This window comes from Acomys russatus, chromosome 4 (assembly GCF_903995435.1).
Source record: "Acomys russatus chromosome 4, mAcoRus1.1, whole genome shotgun sequence".
NCBI lineage: Eukaryota > Metazoa > Chordata > Mammalia > Rodentia > Muridae > Acomys > Acomys russatus.
In genome coordinates, this window is record NC_067140.1 from 17,380,373 (window position 1) to 17,399,544 (window position 19,172).

The window sequence follows — 19,172 nt, forward strand, 5'->3', positions numbered from 1 at the left end:
TATAATTTGGCCCTGGTTCAAGTCCTGTCTCTGCTTCCTGATCTGCTAAGAAGTGAGGAAGCTTCACCCTCCAGGTCCTACCTCCCAGGGTAAAGCTGCTCCAGGATGCCTCTCCCACTGAGACGGACTGTGTTGTTTCTTCCTTAGAATTCTGTGCCGGTTTAAAAAAAAAAAAAAGGCAAAACGAAGAGTAAACAAACAACAGAGCCCCTGTTGTTACTTAAATTGCTTCTGCCAAGTCTTCTGTCACAAAGACAAAATAAGAGTCACTAAGACAAAGGCTTTCAAGAACACAGCCCTCTAAGACCAGCTATCTGAAGCAGACTAGGGATGGACGTAGCTCAGTGGTGTAGCCCTTGTCTAACAAACACAAGGCCCTGGGTTCAATTCCCCAACACCAAATAGGAAAAACACGAAGTAAAAAATGATTCACAACTTCAAGGTAATGAAAGTACAGCCCAGCAAGGCTAGGGGCAAGCCGTGCAGTTGCACAGGTTGTGGGTACCACACCAAGGCGGCACTGCAAGCCAGCCAGCCAGGACAAAGCCCCAGAGACAAAAGTCACAGCATACCTTAGGAAGTTTCTAGAGCTAGCAGGCAACCTGAACATTTAATAAAAAAAAAATTTTACAAAGACCTTGCTGCTAACCTAAGAGAAGAGCACTTGACACACTGGCTCATTTAATTAAATCCTCCTAAAATTGAAACTAAAATTGAGGTTTGGAGAGGGTGAGGAGCTGGCTTGCCCCAGAGCATTGCCTGCCCAAGGCAGCCAAGTTCCAGAATCCGTACCCAGAACCACTGTCTGAGTGGGTAAGTGCCCTGGCCTCTAGCAATCCTCCCAGACTCCACCTTGGCTGGAAGCATAAGGCCAAACCTCATTTCCATCTCTGGGTCGCACTTCCCTCCTCGCACCCCCACCCCCACCCCCACGCCTCTCCGCAGCCTTTCTCAGCACACACGTGACTCCCCCAGTTCCTCTAAATGTCTCCACCTCTCGTCTTCTCTCTTCTTATGAGACGGCCAGTTTGGGATTATATTTGTGTGTGTTTATTTATAATGGCTTGAAGTCAAGTCTGAACCGTTTTCTGGGGGCGGAGAGGCGGGGAGAGTCTCTTTAAGGTTTTGAAGAGCCCAGCGAGGATATGAGTGGGGCGGAGCTTCGGGTGGTCCCGCCTCCCCTCCTGAAATGGTGCAGAACTCAAGAGAAGAGACCTTCAGAACCAGAAGTTCAAGTCCTATGCAACTGTGGGCAAATTGCTTAACTTCTCTGTGCTGCAGTTCAAATGAGATTCCCGATAGTATAAGCTTTCACAGAATTAAGTAAAATAAATAAATAAGTGTTGAGACAGTGTCTCATGTGGCTCAGACTGGACTTGAACACAATCTATACGGTCAAGGATGACATTGAACCTCTACCCACTAGTGCTAGGATTACAGGCATGTGGTCACCACGCCTGGCTGTCACCATGATCGGCATTCTCAGGGCCACCTGTGCTATTTTTAGAGTTCATGGGAATTACTGGGGAGATTGTACTATGTCCTGGAGGAGGGCACAGGTACTGCGGTCAGAGGCAGATGCCCGCACTCACAGCTCGTTTTGCCCTTGCCAGCTGCATGGCTCCTGTGAGCATCCTTTGCCTTGTCGGCAAGCTCTCCTCTAAGCAGAGACTGGCTTAGAGATGACACATGTCCTCCGCCCCTCCAGGGGACTTAGGAGACTACATCCTAGAATATGTGCTTGGAGGACTGCTGGGCCACCCCAGTTATCTTGCTGAAGTGAGCCCGCCCAGGACCGAAGCCGGCACAGGGCAAGAGAGAAGGGGCTGAGGAGAGACAGAGTCACAAGGACATTGCTTGAGCCCTTAGATCACACTGTGCCTGAAGCAAGATGCTTTTAGACTTCTCACTTTCATAAGCCTATAAACTTCCCATTTTGCAAAAGCCACTTTCTGTTGAGTTTTCTCAAAGGTGACTATCTAGGCCAACATCAAGATGTTCATCAACTTGTTCCAGGCGCAAAGTCTGTGAGAGGCAGACTCTGGGCTTGGCAGCTGTGACATGGTCGCCATGCCCTCTCAGATCCAAGCCCAGGGTTGCACTGGGCTGTGCCTCTTTCCTCTCCATGAGCAGCAACCATCTTCACCTGAGACAGTGAGACAGTTTGAAGAATTTAAAAGGACTTTGGAGTTTAACTGATGCCCAGGCAGCTACAGGCCTCCTGATGCCGGCGCTCCAGCTTCCCCGCATTGGCAATTCCATCCCAGACCAGGTCCCTGGCTGGGTTAGAAAATACAGTCTTGAAGCTTGGGGGTGGGAGGGTAGGGCTATGCCCTTCCTGCCTGTGGGCTCCCAGCACTGGCTGGTTGAGCCAGACGTTCAAAGGGACTCAGTCGATGAGAGGCAAAGAAGCTCTTGTCATCCTGGCTTGTAAAACCTTCCAGGGACTGGTGGGGGACTGGGGGAAAATGACTTGCAGACTTCCAGCTAAAGGAAGACGGTGTTGGGCAACACAACTCAGCCCCACTTATTCACAAAGTTTACAGTTAGAGGCCAGGATGATGACAGACACTTCAAGCAGACATGTAATGTCGTGGCACATAGTAAAGGGACAGGGCGGAGGTGGGAATTATCAGGAGTGGAGCAGGGACTTCCTAGCTGCAGTGACGTTAGAATCAAGTTAGCTTGACTGTTTCTTGGGATCCTAAACTCTGAGCTATGCCAACACCCCTGCTGTCCAGGCCACTTGCTGACCTCGCTCCCTTAGGGGTCAGCAGCAGCCCCATGCTTTGAAAACAGCCGCCATGCTCTACTTGCCAGTCTTGGGATGATTCAAAAGTTGATTTGCAGTATTGACTTCTCTCTGTAGATCAGGGGTTCTTAGCCTTCCTAATGCTAGGACCCTTGGCTGTCCTGGACTCCCTCTGTAGACCAGGCTGGCCTCAAACTCATAGACATCTGCCTGCTTCTGCCTCTCAGAGTGCTGGGATCACAGGCATGCGCCACCTCACCCAGCGTGCTAGGACCCTTTATACAGTCCCTCATGTTGTGGTGAGCCCCCAACCATAAAATTATTTTCGTTGCTACTTCATAGCTGTAATTTTGCTGCTGTTATGATCGTAATATAAATATCTGCGTTTCCCAATGTGATCCCTGTGAAAGGGTCATTTGATCCCCTCAAAGGGGTTGGGACCCACAGGTTAAGAACTACACTGCCAGCCAGGCCGTGGTGGCGCATGCCTTTAATCCCAGCACTTGGGAGGCAGAGGCAGGCAGATCGCTGTGAGTTCGAGGTCAGCCTGGTCTACAGAGCGAGTACCAGGACAGCCAAGGCTATACAGAGAAACCCTGTCTTGAAAAAACAAAACAAATCAAACCAAACAAACAAACAAAAAACAAGAGCCACACTGTCACTCTTCCTGTAAGTGGCCAAAAGTGACCTGCAAAGATGGTTTGCTACTCACTTGACCCAGAAAACCCTACAAAATCATGCAAATCAAGAGGTTCAAATCTTCGTGTTCACTTTAAGAACACCCAGGAAATTGCCCAGGCCATCAAGGGTATGTATATCTGAAAAGCCACCAAATAGCTGAAAGATGTCCCTTTAAAGAAGCAATGTGGGGGCTGGAGAGGTGGTTCAGAGGTTAAGAGCACCATCTGCTCTTCCAAAGGTCCCAAGTTCAATTCCCAGCAACCACATGGTGGCTTACAACCACCTGTAATGAGCTCTGGTGTCTTCTTGTGGTAGGCAGGCACATGTGTGGACAGAATACTGTAAATAATAAATCTTTTTCTAAAAAAATTAAAATAAGAAGCAATGTGTGCCGTTCCGGCTGTATGATGGTGGAGACGGGAGGTGCACCCAGGCCAAACAGTGGGGCTGGACTCAGGGTCGGTGGCCACAAAGAGTGCTGAAGTTTTGCTGCACAAAATGCAGAGAGTAATGCTGAACTTCAGGGTTTAGGTGTAGATTCTCCTGTCATTGAATGTATCCAGGTAAACAAGGCGCCTAAGATGCATCATGCACCGACAAACTTACAGAGCCCATGGCTGGATTAACCCTCACATGAGCTCCCTCGGCCACATCCAGATGATCCTCACTGAAAAGGAGTGCATTGTTCCAAAGCCAGAGGAGGAGGTGGCACGGAAGGAAAAGAGATCCCAGAAGAAACAAAAACTGATGGCACAGGAATAAATTCAGCATAAAATAAAAACAACTACACTGCCTTGGTGGAATCTGCGGAAAAGAAAGCCGAAAACCCGGTGAGAACATGCCAGCGTTTCATGGGTTTGCTTGACCAGAAAGGGCTTTAGCCATGGTGACACGTGGCCACCTTGTTTACTTTCTAATCAGCCACCGCCATCGTTAGGTTTCAGGGAGCCTCCGGGGCAGGGCTGGCTTCAGGGAAGCTGACACTTAGGGTCATAGAAGTCTCTCTTCTCAGCAAATGCCAGGTGCTTGGACCGTGGGGAAGGAGGCATTCTGCCCTAATGGAGCAGGCCTGCCTGGAGACAAGCCAGCACCTAGGTGTGACAGAGGACTGACAGGAGGCTTTAGCTGCAGTCAGCAGGCCTGCTTGGGGAAGTGACACTCAGCAGAAGAGACAGATGCAGAAGCACAGAGCCCTGGTCAGGACTGTGGTGGAAATCAGCCAGTTGTACTGAGAAGGGACCCAGCTCTAGGGAAGCCGCAGGCAGGGCCTGTCACCAGGGTCACCTGGGTGCGGGAGCCTGGGCTAGGGACTGAAGGGGAGATAAACCTGTTTCTGTTTTGATCCCAAGTGTGTGGTGTGGAGAAGAGGGCGGGATGTTTACCACTTAGATGTGAGAAAGCAGGATTGTTTTCCACTTAGAAGTCGAACTACTTCTCGGGAGAGCTTGGTGAAAAACATCCTTGAACAGAATGAGAGGATATATATATGTGTGTGTGTGTGTGTGTGTGTGTGTGTTTCATTATAGTATTCTTTAATATCCTTTTCTGATAGTTTGTGCTAGTCCGATTGTTAGGAAGGTAGGCTCGTTTAATAAGTTCATAATAAAATATAATAATTGAGCCTACAAGGGATGTATCTTTATTCTTTGTTAAAATGTACACATTTATTTTTAGTGTGTACACTTTGTGTGTTTTCCATTACATACGTGTGTGGACTCGCATGCGTGTACATGTGCGCGCGCATGCGCGTACATGCGTGCGTAAGCGTGCTTACACACATGCTTACATACGTGCGTGTTTACGTCAAGTATGTATGTGCGCATGTGCGTGCACGGTGCTCGCGCGCGCGCGCGCGTGTGTGTGTGTGTGTGTGTGTGTGTGTGTGTGTGTGTGTGTGCCCATGCACTCACACATACACTCATGTGCACTGTGTAAAAAATTATTTACTGAAAATCTTTAGTGTTGACGTGAAGAGTGGATATGAGACAATCGGAGTGTATGTGTGTGTGCATGCATGCATACGTGAGAAAAATTATTCACTCACTGAGAATCTCTGGTGCTGAAACATGGAGAGTGAATATGAGACACCCTGAGATTCAGCCTCTCCTTCAGGGTTAGTATTTCTCACGGGGTTTCACCATCTGGCACGTCAGTGGGTTAAGTGGGGCCCCTAAGAAGTCACTTCACCAATGTGACCTTATTTGGGAAAATAGTCTTTGCACAAGTCATTGACTTAGGGGCCGCAGCAGGAGCTCTGGATCAGTGGACAGGCCACATGCACTGGGACACAACGACAAGGGTTCTTACAGAAATGAGGCAGGGAGGTTTGTCATACAGGAGGCGCCAGAGAAGTTGTGTGAAAATAAGGCAAGGTGAATGAAATGCCACTAAGGAAAGACAGTCAGTCAGAGATAGAAGAGGCAGAGAAAGGACCTGGGTGGAGGTATACAGGGGTGAGAGCCACCTTGACTCCACGAAGCTGTCCTCAAATGTGTGCCATACGGACAGGGGGATCCCACCTGACCAGAGTCATCTAAATAGGCAATGACTTTAGGTAGGCAGCCTCCAAATGTGGGGTCCCAGCACCCCAAGAGCAAGCTGGAATTCATTCTATCATAGCAGGAGCTAGGAGCCGGCAAGTCCAGGACAGCCAGGACTACAAGAGAAATCCTGTCTCAAAAAAAAAAAGTTTTAATTTTATTTGTATGAATGTTTTGTTTGTTTTTTGGTTTTTCGAGACAGGGTTTCTCTGTGTAGCCTTGGCTGTCCTGGACTCACTTTGTAGACCAGGCCGGCCTCAAACTCACAGCGATCTACCTGCCTCTGAGTGCTGGGATTAAAGGCTTGCGCCACCACTGCCTCGGCTTGTATGAATGTTTTGTATGCATGTATACACAATAGTATGCTATCAGTGTGTGCTCCATGCCCTTGAAGGTCAGACAAGGATCTGTAACTGGAGTTATGACAGTTGTGAGGCACCATCAGCCTTTAGGGAAGATTTTCCCCCTTTTTGCTGTGTTTTGGTTTCAGACAGAGTTTCACTGTGTAACTGGCTGTCCTGAAACTCACTATGTAGACCAGGCTGTCCTGGAGAGTGGGGGTTTGTTTGTTTGTTTTTTCGAGATAGGGTTCCTCTGTGTAACAGCCCTGGCTGTCCTGGAACCCTCCTTGTAGACCAGGCTGGCCTCAAACTCGAGATCTGCCTGCCTCTGCCTCCCAGAGTGCTGCGATTAAAGGCGTGCGCCACCACGCCCCAGGAGAGTGCAGGTTTACAAGCAGGTTGCCACCACATCTGGTCAGTATTTTCATGAGACTGTGGGAAGAGAGAAAACTTTGCTGCCTGGGTAGAAATCTCATGAACTCTCCCCAAGTTTTATGAAAGCAGGGTGGACAGCTAGATGTTGGCACTTGTCCGAAACTTGGGAGACTGAGGCAGGTGGATCTGGAGCTGAAGGCCAGCCTGCACTACATAGTGAATTCCAGGCCAGCTCAGGCTACAGAGTGACTCACTGTCTAAAATAAACAAGAAACTGGGGATGTGGCCCAGTGAGTGCGTCCTAGCATGCATTGAGAGCTCTGGCTCCATCCCCCGCAATACATGCCTGTGATTCCAGGACGTGGGAGGTGGAGGCAGGAGGCTCATCCTTGGCCTGAAGGCAAGTGGGAGGCTAATCTGGGATAGTAGGACTCTGAGTTAAAAAATAAAGAACGGAGCCCTAAGTGGTGGTGTACCCCTTTAATCCTAAAACTCAGGAAGAGTAAGGCGGACCTACCCAGTCTGGTCAACAGATGGAGTTTGAGGGCACCAGGGCTATGCAGAGAAACCCAGTCTCAAAAAACACCAAGGGGAAAGAAAAAAAAAAAAACAACCAAAAAATGGGGGGGGGGGACAGGAAATGCCGTTCCCCCGCAACTGCCTAACTCGAGGCCACGCCCTCGTCGCGTGACTAACCGGCCAGCACGAGGCTCGAACTCTAGATCCCGCCAACTTCGCCTCAGCCCACGCTCTGTGGGGCGCGCCGCCGGGGATCGCCTGGGCAACGGGTGCGCGCGCGGAACCCGGGAAGCGGAGGCCTCTAGCTGGTCCATCTCCTCCAGCCCAGGCGTCTTCCAATAAGCCCCGCCCAGGCCCCGCCCCCGCGGAAGTGCCGGCGAACCTCCTCGCTATCTGACTGGTTCTCCCTTAAAGGGGCGGAGCTAGCGGCGAGGCGGGGTGCGTACTTCCGGCTGCCGGCTTGACATGCAGAAGTCGCGGCTTGGGAGGCTGGGGCTGCGGTGGTGGCGGGCGGCGGGCCTCAGGACGCGGAGCGACACGGCCTAGCGCGGCAGACGGCCGAGGGGACTCGGGCAGCCAGCCAGGCCCGACATGGAGATGGAGAAGGAGTTCGAGCAGATCGACAAGGCCGGGAACTGGGCGGCTATTTACCAGGTGCGGAGCCGGGCCCCCTAGGCCGCGCGGTCTCCCTGGCCCTCCCTGCTCAGGCGACCCCTGTCGCGCGGCCCCGCCGCCCATGATCCCGCTTGGGGCTTGTAGTCCCTGCGACACCCTCACCCGCCTGTATCTCCGCGGTCGGTATCCTCTCTGAGCCTCCCCCCCCCCCCAACATGGCCCAGCCACCCTTTGTCCCCACTGGTCCACACCCCTGCTGCTTCCTCGTCTGGACCGGACCACCTCAGGCTCTCTTCCTTTGTCTCCCGGGGAGGCGGGTGGGTTCGCCGACACCCCCCGCCCCCGCACATTTCCTTTCCTCGTGCCTCGGTGTGTGGTGGTGGAGGCCCCAGGATGACAGACCCTTCACTCCTTCTTATCCATTCATTTGTTGGACGTGAGTTGGAGAGAGTCTGTTCAGTATTAAGCTTTATAGATGGTTGAGTGTGGAGCGCCACTGTAGACTTACTCTACCTCCGGAGAGGCTTGGAATCCCACAGACACTCAAATACAGATCATTGCAGCTGGTGACAAGTGTTGGGAAGAGAAAGACCTGTTAGGTGGAGGGTGACTGCCCAAAAAGGGCCTGCTGCCTTAGAGAGGGGATCACGGCAGGGTTCTTAGAGAAGACTTGCTTTTTTGAAGAGAACAAGGACCGACAAGCTACGAGGTTAGGCGACTAGAGGGACACAGAATCCATTCCTCCAGCTAGCTGACAAAACCTCGTTCAGACAGGGAAGTGAGATGGTTTTAACCCTCTCTAAATGGCCTGTTTTCTTGACGAGTGTGTTTTATCCTTTGATCATGGACTGAGATGGTCCTGTTTGCTGAGATCTGGTCCACCTGAGGGGTTCTGGTGGCTCATAAAATATCATGAAAGTGTTTTCCCCCCTCTGTCTATGAAACAGTGAATTGAAAACACAAAGATTGCTTTTCAAGCAGCTGAGTCCTCTATACAGAAAATAAGTCTTCTGATTAAATGTCAGTGCGGGGGTTGTGAGGGTTGCCCCCAAACCACACTCGAGGGGCATCTTAAATAAGCATGTGCAAAATAGATCCCTGTTTCGCATGTGAAGATGACAGGCAGTTTATTCTGCTTTCAGCTTATAGGTTCAAAAGGCGTTGGTTGAGACCCATCAGCTGGAGAATTGAAATCTATTTTGAGCTTCACTTGGGAAAGTAAAAAGCCTCAGGCTTTGGTGCGCCTGAGTAACAAAAGCTTTTTTTGGGTGGCCTTGATTTCCAGATCCCTTGACAGGGTTCTTTTTACTTGCGATGTGACGTGTGTCAGCTTTTCCCAGACTGATATTTATAGCTAGTGGAATCTGTGTAAGTAGAGCGATCAATAGTAACGTTTGTATTCAGGCCTAGTCTCTGAACTGGTTGGATGGATTCCACTAAGGAGTTGGATCTGTGGGCGGATTTTCTGTATCAGATAGAATACAAGGGAAGCCCTGGGTAACATCATATGGACATTGTCATGTAAGCCACTCTGAAGTGTGGAAGTTGTTGGCTAAACAGACCATCCCAAGTGGAGACAGTTGGATCTTTAATATTGAAACAGACTGATAGGATGACAAGTTTGTGTCATAAATAAGTTATGGTAGAGTGAAGGGTTTGTTGTTGTTGTTGTTGTCTTAATGCATTAGGTCAGAATGGCCTGCCCTGACATCTAAGCCTTGTTAACGCTGTGCTAAGAATGCTGTTGGCCAGAAGTGGACTGGCTTTGACATTGCATTCCTCATTGTTCTCCAGTTTCTCTGCCACACTTAAGCCCCACAAGTTAGTCAGATAGATGTCAGGGTCTCCACAGCATGTTCACAAGTGCTCACGTGAGCCCATGGGCTTTCCGGCTGTGAATATCTGCGCTCCCGCTCTCCCCCTCCTCCCCCTCTCTTTCTCTGTGTGTGTGTGTGTGTGTGTCTGTATCTCTCTCCCTCTCTCTCTCTCTCTCTCTCTCTCTGTCTCTCTCAGACTGGGTTTCTCTGTATAATCCTGGCTGTCCTGGAGTTCACTCTTTTGTCTAGGCTGGCCCTCAAACTCACAGAGGCCTGGGTGCCTCTGCCTCCTGAGTGTTGGGATTACAGGCGTGCACCACTGCCCTTGCATATTTGTATTTTCTAAAATAGTGATGGAAGTGCTTCCTGGTTTTACTTTTTTTTTTAGAGATTTACTTATTTGTGCATTTGCATATATAAGCACTCCATTTGCATGTTTGATCCCATGACAGAAGAGAGCATCAGACAGAACACCAGATGTCATTACAGGTGGTTGTGAACCACCATGTGGGTGCTGGGAGTTGAACTCTCTCAGCACCTCTGGATGAGCAGCTAGTGCTCTTAACCGCTGAGCCATCTCCCCAGCCCCTGGTTTTATATACATTTTTTTTTTTTTGTTTGGTTTGGTTTGGTTTTTTTGAGACAGAGTCTCTCTGTGTTAGCCTTGGCTGTCCTGGACTCAGTTTGTAGACCAGGCTGGCCTCAAACTCACAAAGATCTGACTGCCTCTGCCTCCCAAGTGCTGGGATTAAAAGTGTGGGCCACTACGCCCGGCTGGTTTTATATTTTTAAAGTAGCTCTTTGCCTTAAAATTGTGCCGTGGCCGACGCCCCTCCTCCTCTTTTTTCTTTCTTTCTTTCTTTCTTTTTTTTTTTCCCCCGATTTTGGTTGTTTGAAACAGGGGTTCTCTGTGTAGCCCTGGCTGTCTTGGAACACACTTTGCAGACCAGGCCAGAGAAATCTGCCTGCTTCTTCCTCCTGAATGCTGGAATCAAAAATGGGTACCACCACACCCTGCTTCAGTTGAGCCATTTTTAAAAACCAGAACTTGAATGACCTTGAGTGAATCTAAAGCTAATTTTCTAATGTAAAGGCCAGTTTACCCAAACCAATTTTTTTAGTTCAAAGAAATGTGTTTACAATGGGTAGAAAATAAGTTTTTTTTTAAGTGAATGTTTGATAGTGTGTCAAAATGAAGGCATTATTATCAAAAGTCTTATTTGAGCTTGTCATAATTAAAAAGGAGTATGTAGCTTTGCTTGAAGCTGTATAAACAAGGTAGTGGAATCATTTCTCCTTATTCTAATTTACTTTCTAATTAGACCAAAAAGATCTACTCTGAAACAAATGGGCAAAGAACAAAAGGTGAGGTTGACTTTTGAGTGCTGGGGAAGGTGCCACCCTACGAAAAATCCCTTCAGGTACCAAGCCTTCTTAGAGGGAGCTTGGGTGTTTCTATCTTTTCTGCTAGTGAGCGGGGCAATCCTTAGGTCTGTAAAGTCAGGTTTGTTTGCATATGGAAATGGTGTAGAATTGATTTCTTTCACTCAGAATTTGCAAAGGAGCAATTAGAGTACAGGTCCAAAAGGAGTGTGGCTTAGCTAGCCTGAGAGAGCATGCTTGATTGGATGGAAAGAGTGACTAGGCACCCTGCCCTCCCTCAGAAGTGGAAGAGGGTGCTGGTCAAGGTTGCTCTGTTTCTTATTGTTCAGTTCTTTGGTTCTGCCACTTTCAGAGAGTGATGTGTTTCAGATAAAGAGCATCTCCCACCCGGTAGCTCCTGACTTGACCTCTACAGGCTGCTCTGTGTGCTGGGGCACTTTTCCATCTGACATTTGTTATAGCTGCCTTCATTCTGAAATACAACCCAGTGCCTGGGTTAAAGTCCTGCTGTATCAGGAGTACCCTGAAATTCCTTGTTGGTATACACAGTTGAGTTATCATGCTCCAAAAGATGTACTTACAATAGTGTTTATTTAGACACTGCTGGCTACCAAGGGGGGAAACTGTTTTGTGAAGAAGAGAAAGATCTATACACCGTGACTTGTTTCGATGGATGGGGGTGGGGTATATAACACACAGACTACTTGAGTGACCCCTGAGATCTAAATGTTCTTGCTTGCCCTGGTTGTGTGAACTAAATTTAGGATTCTGATGGGCACTTTGAGGAGGTGTGAAGACTTTTGAAATTATCTGGGCTGGGAGGAAATTAACAGAGTGTTCCAGCAGAGTCAAGAGAGAAACACCCCTTGTTTGCTGTCCTCTACATATTTAAAGTAGCTGGGCTTCCTGGGGAGTAAGCAACCATTCAGTGTCTGTTACCGCAGCTGGGAGTAGTGGGAAAACAGAGAAAAGTAAATGGTTTTCAGCTACCAGATCCCTCTGCTGAGCTTCTAACCTGCCTAAACCACAAGACCTAGTATTTATTGAGTAATAGAATTAGTTGCTGGTATACTGAGATTTAAATGAATGAGAATTTTCCTGTGGAGGCTTTTTGGATGATAATCTACTGAGATAATAGCTTTTTTCTCTTTGTCTTTTTTTTTTTTGGTGGTACTGGGATGGTGCCCACGGCCTAAGCAAGCACTGTACCACTGGGCCACCTCTTTGGTCCTTGGGGGTTTTGTTTGTTTGTTTGCTGTTTGTTTTTGTTTGGTTGGTTTTTTGTTTTTGTTTTTGTTTTAGATGCATCTTGCTGTGTGGCCCAGTCTGGACTCTGTTCTGCTGTGCCTCCCTCTCTTACAGACCTGAGCTAATGTGCGCGCATGCGCGCGCGCACACACACACATACACACACGCACACACACAGACATTGCTTCTTTTCCAGTCTCTTCAGAATTCTTTTGGCAATTTCTTCCATGTTGGGCTTTTATTCATAAGTGCTTTGAGGCCTACCTGAACCTGTGTATATTCTGCATTTCTTCCCTGAGTGTTGATGTTAACTCATTCCTAGTAGAACTCATTCCCGGTAGCAACTAATACTGGCAAGAAGGCTGGGCATGTTCTAGAAACCTGGAATCCTATCTGAGTCATTGCTTCTGGGATGACATGCTCACCTGCAGTGCCCTGACTGGGTGTTGAGTGCTTGGCTTGGACCAGCCCTCAGAGGCCCTCCCCCTCCTTTCATTGTTTGGTCACCCTGTCACTCACCTCGGTGGTCTTAGTGCCCATTAAGCCTGCACTTACTTCTTCATACTGCAGAGATGACAAGTTGGTAGCCTTTATTTTACTGTGTGTACAGTCTGTGTGAGTGCATGTGTACCTGTGCATGTATGTGTGCTATAGCAAACATGTAGAGGTCAGTGGAGGACAACACTGGGTGCTGGCTTACATTGCTTCTGTCTTGTGTATAATAGGATGTCTGTTTCACTGCTGCTTCTGCCAGGATGTCTGGCTTATGAGCTTCCCAGGATTCTCCTGTCTCTCATCTCATGGAGCAGTACTGGGTTATAGATAGGCCTCTGTCCAGCTTTACTTGGCTTCTAGGCATCCAAACTCATGTCCACACACTTCCATAATAAGCACTTTACCCATCTCCCAGCCCATGCAGGTCACTGCCTCATCTGGTCTATCAGGTCTCCCTCCACCCCCATAGACCCTCGGTTTATTGCTAATGTGATTTTATTTATTTATTTTTAGACAGGGTTTCTCTGTGTAGCCCTGGTTGTCTCTGCCTCCCAAGTGCTGGATTAAATGGTGCCGCCACTGCCACCCAGTTTTACTTGTTTTAACAATAGTTCTGAGCTTTTCACTTCTGTGTGACTATTTTTCTTTTTCAAGACAGGGTTTCTTTGTGTAGTTATCTTAGAACTAGCTCTGTAGACCAGGCTGGCCTCTAATTCACAGATATCCAATTACCTCTGCCTCCTGAGTGCTGGGATTAAAGGTTTTTGGCACCACTGATTGGTTTTGAATCTGAATCTTATTTATTCATTTGTTTGTTTGTTTTTTGAGACATGGTTTCTCTGTGTAGCCCTGGCTGTCCTGGAACTCACCAGGCTAGCCTCAAACTCAGAGATCCACCTGCCTCTGCCTTGCAAGTGCTGGGATTAAAGGCGTGTACCACCATACCCTGCTTGAATCTGGATTTTAACTGGTGTTAAGCCAGGCGTGGTGGATGCACGCCTTTATTTAATCCCAGCACTCGGGAGGTAGAGGTAGGCAATTGCTGTGAGTTCGAGGCCAGCCTGGTCTACAAAGAGAGTCCAGGACAGCCAAGATAACATAGAGAAAGAAACCTTGTCTTGAAGGAAAAAAAAAAAAGCATTAAAAGTAGTCCACAGCTTGGTGTGGTAGCACACTTGTGATCCCAGCACTCAGGAAAGCAGAGGCAGACGGATCTTTGTGAGTTCTAGGCCATCCTGGTCTGCAAAGTGAGTCCAGGACAGCCAGTGCTATACACAGAAACCCTATGCAGAGGGCAGGAGTGGGGGGTGAAGGGGGAGAATGGGGAGAATGGGGGCTGAGGGGAGGTATTTTGCTAGTCATGGTGGCACACACATGCCTTTGATCCCAGCACTCAGGAAGTCAGAGACAGGCGGAATGGACCTCTGCTGTGGGTTCTATGCACTGCCTGGTGTTGCCCTGTACTCATTAGAGCTGCCTTTTTATATCTTAGTACATCTCTGGAGCTCACATGTCTTGAGATCACTGACTATGGCACCCATCTAAACCTGACACAAAGTAAGTGTTCTCACAAGCATGGAGTGGACATGGCTGCCTAAAGATGTAGAGTCTCTGGTTCTTTGGTCCCTGTACAGAGCTAGTGATGGAGTCAGGAGGATTTACCGCAGAGGGCCCAACAGTAGGGTCCTGGAGTGGAAAGCCTATATTTGAGCTCTGACTCAAGGAGATAATTCGTGTCTTTACAGAGAAGCTACTGATTGTGCTGTCAAACTTGCTGTATTTGCCCACCTCACAGAAACCTGAGGTATGAAAGTGTTCTGTGTCACAGACTCAGTAGGCATCGGGGTGGTGCCACGGCTTTCTCGCCAGTCCTGTTGAGCTCTGATCTGGCCACTCTTAACTGGCTTAGAGAGGTTTTGTGTGTGGATGATTTCACAAGATAATTGTTAATTTTGGGAAATAAGATATGGTTCTCTGTCAGTCAACAACCTTAACCAAGTCTTGTGTTTCTTGAGCTCCAGTTAGTAAAGGCAAGCATTGTTGAACCTTTGACCTAGATCATTTGAGTGTCAGGAGAGGAGTGTAACCTTCTCTGCTCCTGCTCTTCTCAGTGTCTGGCAGTGTCCTTCAGTCTCGGCTAGAGCTAGATGGCTCTGTTCGTTCTGCCTCCCTTCTTCACTCCCCTTTCTCTCCCTTCCTTTTGTAAGATGATCCTGAACTAACTGGCCATTAAGTTCACCTTCAGTAATAAAAGTTCTTAATGCTCTTGAAATAACCCCTGTAAACTGCAGAGGTCTGCAGAGGTCATGTGGTTAGGCTCAAATCAATAGGTTTGCTAGTGTGGCTAGCAGCTTCAAGATTTGAAGGGCTTTGTTTGTTTGTTGTTGTTGTTTCTCAAGGGACATCACTAAGAGGGCTCCCTAGAGTGAGGGGCATGGGAAAGTGAGTTGCCTGCTACAGTTAGGTGCCCTTCCTTGAGAGGGCACTTGAGTGGTTTTCCTGTAAAGAAACAGAGGAACTGACTCTTGAGAGTTCACAAAAGCGGGATGCATGAGGGGCAGCTGCCCTTATGTTGTAATTTTAGAAAGAACCCACATCTGCTCTCAGCTTCATTTGAATAAGATGAGAGCTTTCACATCTGCTGGCCTCCAGGAGAAAGTACCTAAGTCCCCACCACTGGACAGAACCGTCCAATCCACTCTGTGGAGACACTCTCTGCCACCCACAGCCTTCCTTCTCAGCAGCACTTCCCGGGAGCCTTGGCAGAGAGGTTCTAAGCTAGTTCTAACCTAGTTCTTGTCCTTCTTTAAAGACTGGGTCACAGGTGTCCCAGGCTGGCTAGGTATCAAAGACGACCTTGACCATTTATCCTTCTGAGTCCACAGCACTGGGTTATATAAGTATGAGCCGCTGTGCTGGGTTTATGCAGTGTGTGTGGTGGGGTGTGAGCCTCAGGCCCCTAGACATGCACTCTGCCTCCACCCTCACTCCTCTTTACTTTTTGACACAGTTTCCATTATTGAGCTCAGGCTACCCTGAAGCTCACACTTCTCCTGCCCCGGCTCTGAATTCCTGAAACTGCCTTTGCTGACAGTCTGTAGAACCGGCAACAGGACCGTATGTCACAGAATGCCTTTCCCCTCAATAGCCAGAGTATGAGCCTAGGTCTAATGCTCCTCTGGCTCGGCACAGGTCACACTGCACACAGTACCATGTGTGTGGTGGTTCGGTTCCAAGTGCTCAGGAAGCTGTCTAGTCTGACTGGAGCTGCCTCACTGCCTACACTCACTGGGTAGTGAGAGCTTTTAAGACCTGAGCCCTGTGGTGCACCCGGAGTCAGCATCAGCTTCTGGCTGAGTGATGGGTCCAGGTTTTTTCATGACTGCGCATGTTCGTGTCCTTTACTTTCATCCAAGCCCAAGCCAGGAAACTCCTTCTGAGCCACCTGTGAAGGGGCCTAGGGAACAAATGGTCTCATGTCCCCAGCTCCTTCTCTTTCAGCCCAGACCTGCTTTTTAATAGGGAGAAGCTTGGGCTGTCTCTGGCTTTTGTGGCTGAGTGGTAGTGCTTGCAGCAAGCATGAGCGCAGCAGGACTTGGTGTCCAGAGCCACATCCTAAAGCTGCGTCTGTCTGGAAGTAGTTGTCCTGTGCTTCCCTTTCTTTTTCCATGGATCTTACAGGTACACTGTTTCCTTTCAAAGGAGTATTACATTTATTTATTTGTTGTGTGTTCATCCATGCATCAAGTCAGAGGACAGTCTGCTGAGGAACCTGGCCCTTTCCACTTTGTAGGTCCTGGGGATGGAACTTGGGTCACCAGCTTTGGCAGCGGGTGCCTTTATTTTCCAGGCCATCTTACTGCCTAGCACAGCTCTTCTCAACAAGGAAGCTGATTTTGAAATGACCAAGTTCCAGCCACCAACTTGCTGTTGTTCATTCTGAGCAGACTGACCACTCAAAAGACATGTACTGCTGCAGAGTTGCCTACAGGAAGGCTATGTCAAGTGGGTGGAGCTCTCTTCAGAGGTGGGCTACTAAGGATGGAGTCACTTCTGAACACAGCCTCATTCCATTGAATAAAAACTACACCGAGTGCATGTCAGTACCCCCCCCCCCCACCCGGCCCAGCTGACCTTTGTTGGAATGTATTTGTCCCTTGTTGACTGTACTGCCCTGCTGTTCCAGTAGGATATCTTGCTTTTAGAAGGATCAAAGTAAATTAGACCCTCCTTGAGTCAAATGTGTGTGCCTGGGTTTGCATTTAGAGGAGGGCCTGTTAGAGAACAGTCAGTGGTGTGGTGACTCCGTGTGTGTGTGTGTGTGTGTGTATGTGTGTGTGTGTGTGTGTCTGTGTGTCTGTCTGTCTGTCTGTCTGGGTACATACACATAGGCTAGAAGAGGGAACAGGATTGTCTGCTGTCTGGGTTTCAGATAGGAGCTGCCTTTGGCTCAGGGCACTGTACTGCAGGCTTTGGGAGAGCAGCAGCTGCTCCCTCCCAAGTGTCTCTCTAGCTCTCTAGCTCCTGGTGTTTCTGGGAGGAGGGTGTTTTCCTGTGAAGGATTGTCACTTACTCTGCTCTTAGGTACTTGATTATTGTTCCTTTTGTGTTTCTACGCTGACTCGATCCTTACCTTAGCAGGAGCTTGAGTGAGAGCCCTGACATTCCTGTGCTTGACTCTGCCTCCTGCCACCTTGCATGTGGTGTGGAGCAATGTGGAGGATTCAGCTGAGGGGGAAGCTATGTTCAGTCTCATGAGGCCACATCTCTGTGGCAGCCCTAGTTACAGCAGGTGGTTTAGCCGCATCTGAGGACCAGCAGGTTTCAGAGGGTTCTGTGTCTCAATCATATACCATTTTTAGGCCTTCCCAGATTGCTGTCTTCACAGGGAGTCCCCTGTGGAGACAGCAGTGCCCTTGGGTAGGTAAAGGTCGTGCAGATAAGCCACTCAGAAGACAATTTGAAGGAACAGCACTCACTTCATTGCATATGAGCAACCACTTACACAGTGGAAGCCTATTGACTATGATTTTAGCATATTACCTCAGAGAGTGAGCATTCATACCACCAGGGTCTCTATGAAGAAGAAGTGCATTAAAGGAGCAGTGGAGAGTGCAGACTGGTCCACAGGCCAGCCGCCGCCACTCACACCACTTCAGAATTCAGTATTCTGACTTCAGGAGCATGCTGTGCCATGCTACTTATTCAGATGTGCAGTGTGCCAGGCAGGCTGGCCGCCAGCCAGGTCATACCTGTACTAAACATTGTGTCTTCTTATGTTTCTCTTGGGTAAATCCTAGAAATGTCAGTGCCATGGCAGTTTGTTATTGTCTGTTCAGAGCTCAGAGGACTACTCACATATGTGCCCCTTCCTTGTTTTGTCAGTTGGAGTGACAGCATTGAAAGTGGCCAGGAGCAGATGGCAGTTTCTGTTTAGTTGTTTTATCTGTTGAGAGCTTGAACCATCTCTCCTCACCCCGAAATAAGCCCATCACAGCACTGATGCAAGCAGTTACAGTACAGAGAGGATGGATATCTGTCAGAACCAAGTGCGTTCTCATGAAGGACTGCTCTTCAGCCAGGCCTCCTTTGCAACTTGCTACATCCCTTGCTGGCAATCACCATGGTCTTCTCAGTGAAGCTATTGGAAGATGTTGCTTGTGAAAGGTGGAAGCGCCTGGCTTGAGTAGACAGAGGCCTAGCAAGGTAGGGGAGTGTGGCATTTCCCAGCTGCTGTTGCCATGCAGCTGGAGACGGGTGTGGGCCATCTTCCACAACTTCCTGTCTTCACTGTGAGGGGGTGGCGGTTCTCTAACCGCTGAAGTACTGTGTGGAACATGCTGTTTATTTACAGGGCAAACGGGGCTCTAGTAGCTGCCCTTGGCTACTTTCATGTTAGCCAACTGCCACCCTTTGGCAGTGTACAGGGGCCAAGACCCTTCTAGGCAGAGGGAGGGGCAGAGCTGAGGAAGGGGCAGAGCTGAGCTTCCCTTCACCTTTCTTTTGCAAATGCCTCTAATACTGGTGTTAGTTGTAGACTGATCATAAAGGAAGTGATGCGTGTGTTCGTGGTCTGTGCTAATTTTAGTCTCCTGTTCACAACTCATTTTTTTGTCCACCATTAAGGCTCACTTTCTAGAAAGACATATTTTGAGTGTAGGGCATGCCAGTGTTCTACCCTTGGCTCCATTGCAGGAGCTGCCTTCTCAGTTCTCTGAGGCAGCAGCCAGTGGGAGCCTAGGAGGTTATTTCCACACCAACTCCTTTGCTCAGTGACATGCTCCTGTTCCGGCAAGTTATTCTGCTCTTTGAAGTGTGCAGCTCTTGCCAAGGGTGCCAAAGGCCAGTGTGCAGTGTGCCACACAGAGAGTCTGCTGCCTGGCTGAGAGGCCTTCCTTAGCTGTCC

The 19,172-nt window shown here is 48.9% G+C and overlaps 1 protein-coding gene and 1 pseudogene across 1 annotated transcript in view; both read left to right on the plus strand.

Annotated features, from left to right (window-relative positions):
- The first annotated feature begins 3,452 nt into the window (after window positions 1-3,452).
- On the plus strand, window positions 3,453-4,195 carry LOC127187738 (60S ribosomal protein L17-like; annotated as a pseudogene).
- A 3,460-nt stretch (window positions 4,196-7,655) lies between these two features.
- The window catches only part of Ptpn1 (protein tyrosine phosphatase non-receptor type 1), a 49,663-nt gene continuing 38,146 nt past the window's right edge, over window positions 7,656-19,172 (plus strand). The window contains exon 1 of the mRNA XM_051143845.1: window positions 7,656-7,862. Coding sequence (XP_050999802.1) covers window positions 7,800-7,862 — 63 coding nt within the window. The 5' untranslated portion in view covers window positions 7,656-7,799. The remainder of the gene's footprint in view (window positions 7,863-19,172) is intronic.